At 38.1% G+C, this 12123-nt stretch overlaps 1 protein-coding gene across 1 annotated transcript in view; it reads left to right on the top strand.

Moving 5' to 3' along the window:
* PDSS2 (decaprenyl diphosphate synthase subunit 2) overlaps positions 1–12123 on the top strand; it is a 109997-nt gene that overhangs the window by 78333 nt on the left and 19541 nt on the right. Inside the window, exon 4 of the mRNA XM_084202862.1 lies at positions 7696–7770. Within this exon, the coding sequence (XP_084058988.1) occupies positions 7696–7770 (75 nt within the window). The remainder of the gene's footprint in view (positions 1–7695; positions 7771–12123) is intronic.

The raw sequence follows: 12123 nt of genomic DNA, 5'->3' as shown, positions 1-12123 counted from the left end.
GTGCCTGTTGACAAGAATATGTATCCAAGATCAATGCCAGAATATGAAGCAAATAGATATTCAAAAGAAAACAAGATTTATTCCAAGAAATTGAAGCAATGAAAATTTTTGAGTATATGATGTTGTATTCTGCATGAGATGCATACTGTGGGAAAGGGCTTTCAAGAGCCAGCAGTTCTGCTACTTCATTCACCACTAAATTGCAGTAGGTATTGGCACTGCCTGCATTTCTCAAACAGAGGTGTTTGTTACAGCTTTTTCTTTCACAGCTGTGAATAATCATCATAGAGGAATTCATTACTAAATAGCCTTAGCCCTTACACAAATTATAAAATGAAAAAGAATTTTCACAGAACAGCTATATGAAATGAGAGTACCAGTGAAATTTCTTCAACAAAAGCACTGGAAGAGGCTGCACAGGGTTGAGTCACCATGCATGGAGGTCTTTAAAAGATGTGTAAATGTGACAGAGACATAGTTTAGCAGTAGACTTGACAGTCCTGGGCTTAGTTTGGACTTGATGATCTTAAAGATCTTTTCTAACCTAATGATTCTATGATTCGAAGGTGATGACCTCCAGAAATTATATTTGCAATGTCAGCTTCATTCTCTTTATGGCTGAAGAAATGGAAGATCCCAAGTTTTGTTTTCATGGGTTTATTCGAAATCTGTTTCTCAAACATAGTAAGGTTCCTATCGAGAGTGCATAGGAGGATAAAAAGCAATCAAATGTGTATTGGGTGAAATGCTGTCCCAGTATTATCTGAAACAGACCTTTTTTGTGTGTGAGTATTTAATATATACTAACTTTCATCTTTGGATATGAGGGGTATTTGGTTCTAGAGGTGGATTTTCATGACAAGGCAGTTAATATATAGTTTTACAGGACTGGAGGTTATAGTGGCTGGTATATAGTCAGCTGTATACCTGGAGAATGGCTTCAACAGACAATACACTTTTAAAAAGTGAAAATATATTTTTGTGATGATTTGGTTGCAATTCAAAGCTGTTAGCAATAGCAATAACAGTCTGACACTAGTCTGCATGGCCTTTCTTAGTCTCCCAAGAATGTAGCTATCTATAATAGGGAAATCTATTGCTAGTAAAATCAGTAAACCTAACTCTTACCTATGAGTGTATTTGTCACTGGCTGTGTAACCTTGGCTGTATTATTTCAAAGGTGAGGAAAATTGTTATTGGTGCTGCAGATGTAAATGTGTAAAATCAACTGTGGTCCTCCTCCAGAAGCTGCTGGTGTCAGAGAATGGTTGAGGTTGACAGGGATCTCTGGAGATCGTGCAGTCCAAAGCCCTCGTTCCAGCAGGGTCAGCTAGAGAGTTGCCCAGGACTGTGTCCAGACAGATTTTAAATATCTCCCTAAATGGAGACTTTGCAACCCCTTTAGGCAGCCTGATCCATTGTTGGACGCCCTCACAATAGACTGTTTTCCTGTATCCAGGTTGCATTTCATGTTTTCATTTGTGCCTGTTGCCTCATCCTGTCAGTGGGCACTGTTGAGGAGAATTTTGTTCTCTCTTCTGCATTCCTTCTCATCAGGTGTTTATACCCATTGTAGTGTAGGAGAGATGAAAATCAATGTGCCATGTAAATAGGGCAATAGATTATCTTCCCTTTTCACTGCTGTAAAGCTTGTCTTTAAAATGAACCTTTCTGTGGTAACATTTTTTGTAAAAGTACCTTAACATCTGGAGTGGTTTCAGTGTAATAATATGGTAAAATGCATAAAATTTTAGCAGTAATATAAATGAGTTAATTATATTTTTAATCAAAATGCTGATGTATTTGACTTCTTGTTGGCTAGCAAGAATATTGAATTTCTCAATGGACTGTAACTGCTTGTTAATATTAGTGTTTTGAAATTCAACAGCATTTCACTTGGAGTCTAGAATCTGATTGCTGCTACCCCTGGTAAAGGAGGTTGTTGATTTGTTAGTTCAACAGACGTCAGCTTCATTAAGTGTATTCCCTCTGTCAGATGCTAAATGGTCTTACTTCTGATTCACATTTGTTCAGGTACAGACTGTTTGAAATAGTAAATGCTATTTGCAGGTACAATGTGTGTTATTCACTTTAATCCTCAATTCATTTGTGAACATATCCCAGTTTAATGGTGGTCTGCAGCAGCGTGACTGGGAGCAGCATTTTATAACCATGCTCTCCTGCATCACTCATGGATGGGGAGGTGTTTATATCTATCATTATCATTATGCCTTCTTTGTTCACTGTTTTATATAGAACAAAGTTGTAATTAAATTACCCATCCAAAAGGGTCAAGCTGAAGCAATCAGGTATTTCTCTAACCTGGGTCACTCAGCAACAGTTGTTCAGTCCTTTAGTGCGAGGATCTTCTGCTGTGGATCTGCAAAGGTATTAAGAAACTGTGTAAGGCATCATGTGGAAGTAGACAAGGAAAATTATATTTCTTCTGTTGGTTATGTTGTCCTTTAGGAAAATGACTGAATTATGCACTAAAAGTCTTTACACTGATGAAATCCAATTCTGTAGATAGTGCTGCATCAGCATAAAAAGAGTAACTTAACACTGGTGAAAATCCCTAAGGCGGACTGACCTTAAGGTAGGTATTTAACAATATTAGCAATTTTCAAATTGATAGCTGCTGATTATTTTTTGTTTTAGAAGCGCCTTTTTAACAAGTAGTAGGGTTGAATGATGTGTTTACACTGTATTGTTATATTGTAGTTTGTTACTAATTCATCATTGACAGAATGAAGAAAGCCATAACTGTTTTCCAAGATTACTGAAAGCATGCTAGAAAGGCAAATCACTGTCCTTCCTGTGTGTTCACTAAGAGAGAGCCAGATCCAAAAGACAGTAAAGCTCAAGATTATTTCAAACAATAAATCCAATAGAATTCAATAAACATTAGATTAAAAAAAAATTCTGTTTTTTTTAACAGGCTGGCACGTTTGATTACCTGTATGACTAATGATGTTTGAGGAGATTGCCAGGAAAGAAAATTGAATTTCACTGTTCTTGGAACTCCTTATAGTTTTCACTCCCCCCTCCCCCATTTTTATTTTAAAGGCATCATTGAACAATCAAAATCCAAAATCAGCTCTTTGCTGAGTTTTTGTCTTTAGCTTCCTAGTGTTGCAATGTTTTTGGGGCAGTTTCTGTGGAATTTTTGAGTGTTGGAGTATTTCTCAAACTAGTGCTTGTTTGGGGAGGGAAGTGCAAGCTGAAGGAATTTTTATCTGTATATTAATGGTTCCTGACTATCTAATTTTCTTCTTTATTTCTGTTAAGTCCTGCTACATTTTCAAATCTACACATCAGCAGCAAGGATTAGGGTCTGCCAATAGCAGATGTGTGAGGAAAGGATATTGTTTCAGCATAAGGATGGAAGGAATTACTTGTGGTCCTTCTCGGAAGGAATTTGGCAAAGCTATGGAAGTTTGTCAAATAGAAATTGTGAGGGATAAAGAACATTGCTGTGTTCTTCCTAGTGCTGCTTCCTGTCTTCCCACAGGAGCTTCATCCTTTCTGTGATGTTTCCATTGAAAATATCCAATAGAGTCTGGAGAGACACCACATTACTACTCTGAAACAGAGTGGTCTGTGTAATCAATTCCATTTCAGCTGTTGAATTTAAAATAAAATTACCATTCTTTGAATGGAGCTCAGATTCATTCCTTTTGTAAACCAGAAGGAAAACCAAGGAAAAAATCCTAAGTGGTGTTATGTTGCAGTAAACTTTAAACAAAGTGTTTTGAAGATAAGTGAAGAGAACGAAGTGCTTGCATTGCTGAATTGATGGCACCAATGTTGTCTTTTCATCCAGGTTGTTTAAAAACCTTGTGAAGGATGAGTGGGGCTCAGAATCCATTCTTTTTTCTGTGCTTGATTGTCTGAATCATATCTTTTAACTCTGGAGAAAGTATTCTACCAAAATGTCTTCTGTTCTGTGATTTCCCTGCATTGCTTCTAGCATAGTGTTTCACTTCCATTAAAATACACCTCTTTTTCTCTAGACAGAGTTGAATCTTCCTTGACAGTCAACTGCAGTCATGAACTGGGCTGCTGTACCTGCAAGAGTGAACATGTGCCCCATGTGACACCATGTGTGATGCTTTGGGAATTCTCAACTCTTATGGATAAATCCTTAGGAAACTACACAAAATTCTGATTTCAGGAAAATGAAGGAGGACATTCATTAAGTGATTGATTTGATTTCCTGAGTAATTTTCTGAACTAAGTGAATTACTATCATTTTTAATTTACTTCTTCAAATAATAGAAATTCTGAGCTTGAGTAATTAGACTCAAAGTAAAGGAGTAAAGAGTCTTGAAGGGCTGAAGCTGTGCCTTTTTGATAAATGAGTTACTACACCAGAAAGGGGTAAATTAAATTTCACAAATTTCTGCTCTTTAACCCTACAGAGCTCTTCTGGGACTGAAACACAGCATAGTCTTTTGGACTATTTTATATTTGAATGAATTGGAGAGGTCAGAGCATGTGTTCTACCTCGCTGTGGAATGAGCTATCAAATGGTTGTGTCCAGAATTTACATCATGTTATCCACTTAGTCTGCCTAAATAGCAGGAGAGAGTTTAGCTTTAACAATGTCTCTTTTCTCTGCATTCATCCTAAACTGATGGCCTTTGTATTGACTTTTTAAAAGCAGAAGAGATCACATCCCAACAAAAAGTGTTGAAGTAATGCCTCCTTAGGAAAAAAAAAAGACACTGCAGAACTATTGCAAAATGTGTTTAAAGGGTGTGGAATCACTTGCATGTGCATTTGTCACCTGCAAGTAATGGGTCATCCCCTGGGCAATACCCAGTCATGGGGACGCTAGAGGAGCAGGAAACAGCACTTAGGAAGATGCTGGTGCAGAGTGGAAAATGAAAAATAGAGTGGAAGTTTGTTTTCTCTCAATGTGTGGTTGCTCCTGCTCACCCCGAGGAACCAGGCTTCTCAAAAGCGTGTTGAGGAGTGGAACACAGTGGGAAGAGAGAATATGAATAGGCTGCCTTTGGTCTCTTTTGGGATGCTGTTTTCAAGCACTAATTCTGGCAATACTTTCTTCTCTTCCCTCATCTCTGAACCTTTTTAAAATGGAGTTCAGCTATCAAATGAGAAGAGAAGCAGTTGAGAGCACTTCATTTTTCATCTAACTTCCTCTCTCCTCAGACTTACATCTCAGAAACGTCAGTACTGGTCAGGCAGTAAGGCAGCAATGAGAATGAAGACAGCTCGGATAGTGTTTGCTGCTCTTACGCTGGCAGACTGCATGATTTTCTGGAAAATCAGTTCACTGTTGCCATTTTCCCCTTACATAAAACAGTAGGGAATAAATTTAACAGGAGATGTTGATTGCTTTCAAATTTTCTGATGAAAAGTGCTACATAAGAGCTAGACACTGTATCATTTCATGAATACTACTGAATCCGTAATAATTTTTCTTCCTCTGTCGTTTTGGGATGCAGAGGAAAATTGCCTGGTTTCCTCATTTCTCATTTCTTTCCCCAGCGCTCAGGACCCCAGGCCACTGATGTTAAGCAGGAGATACTTTTCATAGATCAGATTAAGGGTTGGTGAGGTAACAGAGCCTCATGCAAGCATCCCACTGTGCTCTTGAAACTGGAATTTCATTCCTGTTAGGGATCTGTATAGCCTTAATGGGTTTTTTTAATATATATATTTGGAAATAAATTCTCACTAACATATAATGCTCAATATGTCAGTAAATGGTATTTAATATAATAAGGATTCTTCTAAATAGTTATGTCATTCTCCTAGGATGTTTTATAAACTCTTAGAGGAAGAGGTACAGTTGTTCACAAATGTTTCACCAAGCTTGTATTAAGTCAGTTAAAATTGCCTTGGAGAGTAGAATTGCACTAAAAAGAGGGAGGAGAGGTGGAAAAAAGAAACCCCAAAACAGGGTCCTGCTCAGTCTAGAGTTTCAGGCAAGAGAGGAAAAGGTCTAGTTATCCAGAGCCAGCTGCATTGTTAAAAGTTCATACTATCACTTTGACATTTAGAGTAGGACTCTGTGTCTTTGTAAATTCCTCTTCGTATTACCAGTGTAGGTCTCTGAGCTCAGACCATTTCACAAACCATAACATTTTTGAGTGAGTGATTGATCTGTATTATGTGTCCTAGCCATCAGAAGAATCTTGGGATGTTGCTTGTATAAACTGTAATACAATCTGATCCTGGGCATTTAGTTACAGACTTTCATAGACCTATTGGCGATACTCAGTCCTCCTGGATTTGGGAATAAGGCTTATCTGATACTTTAAAAAAAAAGGCGGGGGGGGTTGAGGGTTGTTGTTAAAAAAAAAAAGCCCCTCATTTTCTCTGTACCCCCCCCCTTAAATAACTCAACACATCTGGTAACACTGTAGGATCATTGTCCTTTCAGTTCCTTCAAAGCTCATATTGCTACAATATTTCTTCGGTGTCTAGTTTCCTAAAGGGCAATGTGATTTTTTTTTTTTTTCTGGCTGTTTTTGTAGGTCTTGCAAATTAACCCATATGCATTGCAAGAAAAAACATGACTTTTAATCAGCACCATTTCTAAAGTTAGCGCTTGCTGTGTGTATATGAATATGTATATGAACCAGTGTTTAAAAAAAAGAAAACACAACCTTTCTGCTAGTACTCTAAACTAGCATACAAATGTGGTTTTATTATCAAATAAAGCATGCCTAAATGTTAGAATATCTTTCCGTTAGGGCTTTTATCATTTGACTTATTGTCTTCAGTTACAAGAAGGATAAAAATTGAAATGAAATCTTTTAATTCAATAAGAACTACATTGAATTTTAGGAAACAAAAGAGGAATCAGATACAGACTCATATGCATAGGAAATTAAACATTCAAGAAATTAAAACTTTGTGAGCAACCAGAGGTAGCCTTAAGGTGTGCTTATTTGAAATGCCTGCATTTAATTTTACAATAAATCTGAGTATTTTGTTCCAATTAAGACAGTTCATGTGCACAACTTCAAATTTTACAGTAGTTCCAGGGAGACCGTGGACTACTTGTTTTACATTCTGGATCAAGTTCAGATTTTTAGGCTTCGCTTGAATAAAATAAAAAGCCTGAACCCTGAAGATAATACAGATTGATAAATCTGATTTAAACATTCCCGTGTTGCAGACTTTCAGTGTATGTGGTACAGCTGAGCCTCGGGCCATGCACTAAATACATCCACAGTGCATTCCCAGGGCACCTGAATACCAAATGATCACGTTTGAAAGGTTACCTTTCTATGGATTCTGACTTTTCTGTATTAGCCATGAAGATTAGAATTTTAACAGCTCCCAAGGAGAGGTATTGCAAAGTGTTTACTTGGCAGGAAAAAAACAAAACAAAACAAAGCCCAGATGAGGTACTGTCTCATATTCATGAACTGGGATTTATTAGTTCTGTGAACGTCCTTGTGAGAATACACTCTATAGTTCACACTGTAGGAAAAACAAGTCTTGTTTTTCATTTATATTAACTTAAAACTTTGATAGAAGAGTTACTGTAGTAGAGGTTTTAGCAGAGACATATCACAGAATGTATCTCAGTAAATCCTGAAGTCTTTCACAATTAGCTTTCTTCATGGTTTATCTCCCTGGAAATCTGGCAGTAGCTTTGTTAGTCAATTTGGTGATAATTAAAGATGTAAGGCTTTTGCTCCTTTTCTTTTACAGGTTGTGGAACTCATTTCGAGTGCTATTGGTGACTTAGTTCAAGGGATATATTATGAAAACTCAAAATCATCTGAGGTAAGAATTTCACTAGATTTATGTACCCTAGGCATTTGGTGATATTAATGTGTGACTACTGTAAATATGATGACTTTCTCACCTGTTTAAAAGGAGGAAGAGGACACAAGAGTTGTTAGTCCTGGTGGGTTTCAGCAGCAACATCATTATGACACCTGTAAGCCCTGAGAGAAGTTTCTAGAAACACTCAAGGAGGAACTGTTTTGGTTTTGTGAGTGCTTAATAGAATACTGTCATGTGTCATTATCAGGAGCTCTAGGCACATCTTACTGCAGGCTTTCCAAATGCTTCCTGAGGTTCCTAGCCAAGGTTCTGTTAGAGGTATTCATTACAATATTGTCTACATCATTAATATTTTCATGTCAAACCTGTTGTTTCCCAGCCCAAAGAGGGTTACAGAATGCTTCTTCCTGAATTTATGACGTATCCTTTCTTCTGAGTTTTGTCCTGGAGTGCTAGGAGTGTAGCCCTGTGTTCTTCTCCATCAGAAGTCACTGTGCACATATTTCAGAAGTCAGCATGGGCCAAGATAATAGCTGCCAGCATTTCACAACAAATAATCTTGTATTTCGTCAAAGGCAATTGCAGATATTCTGTGTTATTGTTGGGCAAGAACAATAATGAAAATTGGTGAAATTCGATGTAGGTATTTTTATCTTTACTAGAATATTCAAGGGAATTTCTAGAGGCCATTCTTGAAGTAGGCTTGCATGTTGGAACAAAAAAGAGTTTTTTTCATTTTCATTTTTTCATTTACTTTCAAACTAGAGGTTTTTTCAATTTTTTCATTTTATTGCATGTCTTAACACATGCAATAAAATCAGTAATTTAAAGTTGCCATGATCTTTACAGGTTTTATCATAGCAAGTTTTCAGTCACTGATGAGCACTGTGTTTATGTGAGTATCGATCTTGAAGTCTACTGAGGTAGATAGATTCACTTCTAGTGGCGTTGTCTCACATGCCTTGGAGACCTGAATCTTACGGTTCAACAGGTTTTGTGTACTGAAATTGCAGCTCTGGTTTACTATTGCTGTGTTGTCATATGTAACAAAATTGATACCATGGTGAAATGCTGTTCTCATGGGCTGCTGCTACAGTAGGTGCCTGCCCTGATGCCTCTGCACTAAGCAAACCACAGTGGGCAAGTGGAGAGTGCCCCTGGACAGCAGCGCTGTGTTCTGGAGGGTGCTGCTCCCCAGGATGCTCTTTGTCTCTCCTGCTCTGCAGCAGCAAAGCCATGTCACTGAAACCAACCTCACTGATGTGCATCTGTCGTGTTGACTGAAGCCAGGGAAGGGAATGATCACACTGCCGAGCTGAGTGAGGGCCTCCAGCAGGACAGCAGTAATGGCACACTCAGGAGCTCCCTGGGCCCGCGGCTCCCTGGGATGCGTGGAAAGGATGGCATGCCTGGAGTGCCCTCTGGCACCTCTCAGGAGTGGATCTTGGGTGGAAGCGTGGCAGGAGGGCAGCACTGGGAACATGGTGGTACTTCTGCACCTGCTGTGTTTAACCTGTGTATATACTGACCTCAGCCTTCAGTATTGCTCCCAAAGACTGTGCTCAGGGTTATATGTTAAAATAGATGACATCTTGAGATTTTTGCCAAGAATAGTTGAAATGTTGTTTTCCATATTCCAGCAGGTTTCTAAATACAAGAAGATTGCAGGCATATTTAAAAAACACTCATCTACTTTTTCATGTGTAGAGGTAAAGCTCTACAGGTTCATCTCAGCAATGAAACTGCATTTTCTTGAAACCATGGCCCCTCTCTAAATGAGAAATCTTGTGGACTCATTTGAGTTCCTGCCACTGCAGAAGTTCTTTATCTTTTCTTAAAAATTCTTTTTCTATTTTCTGTTGCGTTACTGAAGCCCTCCACATGTGTGGATTGCAAGGGGAAGTGTGAGGTAAACTAAGTGCAACTGCATGACATTTACCCTGCCCTGGCCCAGTTACAAATAGCAAAGACTTATTTCATTTCAGTGACTATTTCTGTCTAAGGAGAATTGCAAGTACACTGTACCCTTCCTAAGGGGAACCCAGTTAACTCAAAACACAATTCCCGTGGTGACGTAATAGAGACACTTACGTGACAGTGCCTGAACTTCAGCCTTTATAATGGGTAGTGTGTGGCTTCTGATGAAGCCTACAGCAAGGTATGGCATCTGCTTTAATTTTTTTCTATCTAGTTCTCTGAGAAATTTAGGTCCATCTTGTGCTGAGACATATCCCTGCTGCTCTCCTTGCACTCTTCTGCTGAGGCAGTGTCCCATTCATGTCCTGAACATTTCTTTAGCAAAGACTAGTTCAGTTGTTGGTCTGTCATATTTGTGTCCTTTGTGCATCTTCCCTCCTTCCCTACTTGCAATCTGATTGAAACAAAATTATGAACTGCATTTCCCAGAGGTAAGACAATGGCTTTATTCTGCTCCACAACTAAATCTCAAATGTCAAACTTATTTTTCTTTTTAGGAATAGGGCAAGAGGGATGCTAGTAGTGATATTTTCATTGCTGGGCATTTCCTAAATTTATAAACGCAGAACGATGTCTTCTCACCTTGGTTCTTTTTCTCCCTGAGGCAAGAAAACTGTACTTCATATGTTAAATGTCCTTAATGCAGTTGTTTTAAAGTTCTTTAGTACCATAAAATAAACTAAGTTAGCACCAAGTTGTTTTGAACTTTGCTGAATGTGTACCTGAATGGTAGACAAAAATACAAAAATATCTCTGCAAAGTGAAGCTTTCTTTTCTGAGACCCTAAGTTCATGTTTGCAAAAAAAAAAGTTTCAGTCTCCTTCATTTGGATAACCCAGTAGGAAAGTTCAAAGAATCATTTGACCTAACAAGACTGACCCGGTTTACTCCTGAATACATTTAATGGATATAATTATTTGACAGCTCCATTACCACTGTTTTATCTCTGCACAGCCACGTGCAATCCTACAGCTGTCCCATTTTAGTACATTCTGTTTGATCATGCTTCATCTTTTCTGCATAGGCAAATCATTAGATCTGTGTGAAACCAGGAAAGAAAAGGCAAATATTTAACTTTCATGGTTATTTGAAGTGACAATACAAACCACGAAGTGTAGGCTTTGACAAAGCCTGAAGGTTAAGGCTTGTCACTCATCTTCAAAGTAACAAACAGCTGCTGTGGTTTAAGATATTGCATTAATAATATTAAGCTCATATGTTGGACTATCACCTCAAGCTGAAAGGTATGATATGATAAACTATTGCAGTTTTCTGTGCTAAATCCCCTCTCAAGTGAAGGACATTTTTCCCAGTTCCCATTTGCCTTCCCTAAATCTGGGTCTAATTTGAGAGTAAAAATTTTGCCTTAGTGAGTGCAAAGTTGAAAATTGCTTAGTCTGGCCTTCAGTTGTGATTGTGGTTATCTATTTTTAACAAAAAAAACCCCATTCCTCTGAGTCTCTATTTCCAGCTTTGAGGAGGCTGAAGGTTTCTAAAATGTTTGCTAACTCAGAGAATATTGTCATGCCTATAAACCCCCTTTGTTTTAATATTCCAGATCATTTAACAAATACTGAGGGGGGTTTACTTTAATATTCCTGTCAATTCACTTGACAGGCGTAAGCGATACAGGGAAGCTCAAGGTCAAACAGCAGAATCAAGAGAGGGGCTTCAGTGTGTTGGCTCTTGTGCTTAACCTTCCAGAATGCTCTTGTAATCTTAAAGCATGAGGGACTTTGAGGGGAAATAACTTGGTTGGGTTTTGGTGATTTTTTTCTTGTCTTCAGAATATGTAGCTGATGATAAATGTGCATTAGCAAAGCTCATTATAGTGTCAACATGGGGCTATTATGTAAGACAGGACCATTCCCAACATGTTCCACTGATCGCCAGAAGAGCTGTTAGGAATTCTTGATGCAATTTTGTGAAAGTTGTGCGTAACTAATATGTAAAACAAGCTTAAAAAGTAAAGGCCTTAGTAGCAAGTACTCATTGTATCAAACAGTGAATTAACAGGTATTTATTTTAGACCACAGTAGGGTTTTTAATGAAAATTAGTTTATTTTCTGGAAAAGGATGGGCTAAATGCAGTGTGCTGTGCCAGTACTTCTTTGATGTGTGGTCCCTGGCCCTGCTTTGAGGAGTAATGTTTTGGAATACTGCACATGTCCATCAACTGACTGCTATGGGTCTGTACTAGTAATGGATTTGTTTATTATTTTACTATAGGAAGTAAATCAAATGTATTTTGAGTTATGTAAACCACCTTTTAGCAGGGCAGCAGAGCCAGAGCTTTCACTTTTTTTAAACAAATGTTTTTGTTGCAAGACTAAAGGAAAGCGTAAAATATGGAATTTGAGTAAAGAGCATCTG

Source organism: Fringilla coelebs, assembly GCF_963513975.1.
Source record: "Fringilla coelebs genome assembly, chromosome: 3".
Lineage (NCBI taxonomy): Eukaryota > Metazoa > Chordata > Aves > Passeriformes > Fringillidae > Fringilla > Fringilla coelebs.
This window is presented reverse-complemented; position numbering and strand designations above follow the sequence as displayed.